This window comes from Monopterus albus, unplaced genomic scaffold (assembly GCF_001952655.1).
Source record: "Monopterus albus unplaced genomic scaffold, M_albus_1.0 scaffold15.1, whole genome shotgun sequence".
In the NCBI taxonomy this organism is placed as follows: domain Eukaryota; kingdom Metazoa; phylum Chordata; class Actinopteri; order Synbranchiformes; family Synbranchidae; genus Monopterus; species Monopterus albus.
Window position 1 is genome coordinate 2,778,506 of NW_018127895.1, and position 1,565 is coordinate 2,780,070.

The window sequence follows — 1,565 nt, forward strand, 5'->3', positions numbered from 1 at the left end:
TTGACCTAACAGTCTAAGGTGTATATAAAATAAGTCTTAAAATTTCTATTAAAAGCAGTCAGGGATAGATTCCAAACACTTTGCCCCAATAATCATCATGAAGACCCTCAAAGTCAAAATATGACTTCTACAGTTTCAGATCTGGGCACATGCTCTGTTCAAAGCTCTGAAACATGCAGTGGTGGGTTTGTAGATTACATGATGTAGACACACTGACACTGGGCCCAGACTTAAATGTTTGCCCTTGTGTGAATACGTTGATGGACTTTTAGTCCACTTGATGTAATGAATGTTTTCTCACACTGTTCACACCAAAACGGCTTCTCTCCAGTGTGATAACGTTGATGGTACTTTAGACTCCCCAAATCTCTAAAAGCTGACCCACAGTGGTCACAGCTGTACGGCTTCTCTCCAGTGTGAATACGCTGATGGACTTTTAGATTCCCCAACCGTCTAAAACGTGAGCCACATTGGTTACACCAAAACGGCTTCTCTCCAGTGTGAATATGTTGGTGGACCTTTAGATGCTCCAACCTTCGAAAAGCTGACCCACATTGGTCACAGGTGTACGGCTTCACTCCAGTGTGAATACGCTGATGGGACTTTAGATCCCCCAGTTCTCTAAAAGCTGAGCCACACTGGTCACAGCTGTACGGCTTCTCTCCAGTGTGAATACGCTGATGGACTTTTAGATTCCCCAACTGTCTAAAACTTGAGCCACATTGGTCACAGCTGTACGGCTTCTCTCCAGTGTGAATATGCTGATGGACCTTTAGATGCTCCAACCTTCGAAAAGCTGACCCACATTGGTCACAGCTGTACGGCTTCTCTCCAGTGTGAATACGCTGATGGATTTTTAGACTCCCCAAATGTCTAAAACCTGAGCCACATTGGTCACAGCTGTACGGCTTCTCCCCAGTGTGAATACGCCGATGGACTTTTAGATTCCCCAACTGTGTAAATACTGAGCCACACTGGTCACAGCTGTACGGCTTCTCTCCAGTGTGAATGCGTTGATGACGCTTTAAAGACTGTGATTTTGAGAAGTCCTTGTCACAATGCTGACAGGGGTGAAGCTTCATTCTGGTTCCTCTTTTCTGTTCCTATAGCAAGAGATAGACAAAGAGAGGGAACGTGCCATTATCAAACAATGTCAAATCATAACATATTTGCAGCACATCTGTGGCTCATAAGTCACCTGAGGTTTGACTAAGTCAGTTCTGTGACGGCCAGAGGGGCATGGGGTGGTACTGGCCTCTATACTCAACTCAACTTTATTTATAGAGCACTTTAACACAGCCAGAGCCTAACAAAGTGCTTAACATAAAAGTTCAATTTAAAATGTTGTGGCTAGAGTGTGATGCCGACTAAATTAATTCAGACAAACCATCCCAATTTAAAGGATCATTTAATATTACAATTATTCTGAACAGAGTACCAGTTGAATAGACAATCTGATAGTTAGGGAACAGAGAACAGATTCACTCCTCCTTCAATGGAATAGATACAGTATTAAATGAGAATTGTCACAGAGTCAGTCAGTCAGCGTCCCCCCGGCCAGGTCC

General features: G+C 43.6%; 1 protein-coding gene across 1 annotated transcript; it reads right to left on the reverse strand.

Annotated features, from left to right (window-relative positions):
- Positions 1 to 6: 6 nt before the first annotated feature.
- On the reverse strand, positions 7 to 1,262 carry LOC109955544 (zinc finger protein 239-like). The gene has a single exon (XM_020591800.1). It carries the CDS (start codon positions 1,080 to 1,082, stop codon positions 231 to 233), a length of 852 nt encoding a protein of 283 aa, XP_020447456.1. The 5' UTR covers positions 1,083 to 1,262; the 3' UTR covers positions 7 to 230.
- Between the last annotated feature and the right edge of the window lie 303 nt (positions 1,263 to 1,565).

Excerpts from the sequence above, each read along its gene's own strand:
- LOC109955544 (XM_020591800.1), bottom strand. The coding sequence starts at position 1,082 with ATGAAGCTTCACCCCTGTCAGCATTGTGACAAGGACTTCTCAAAATCA.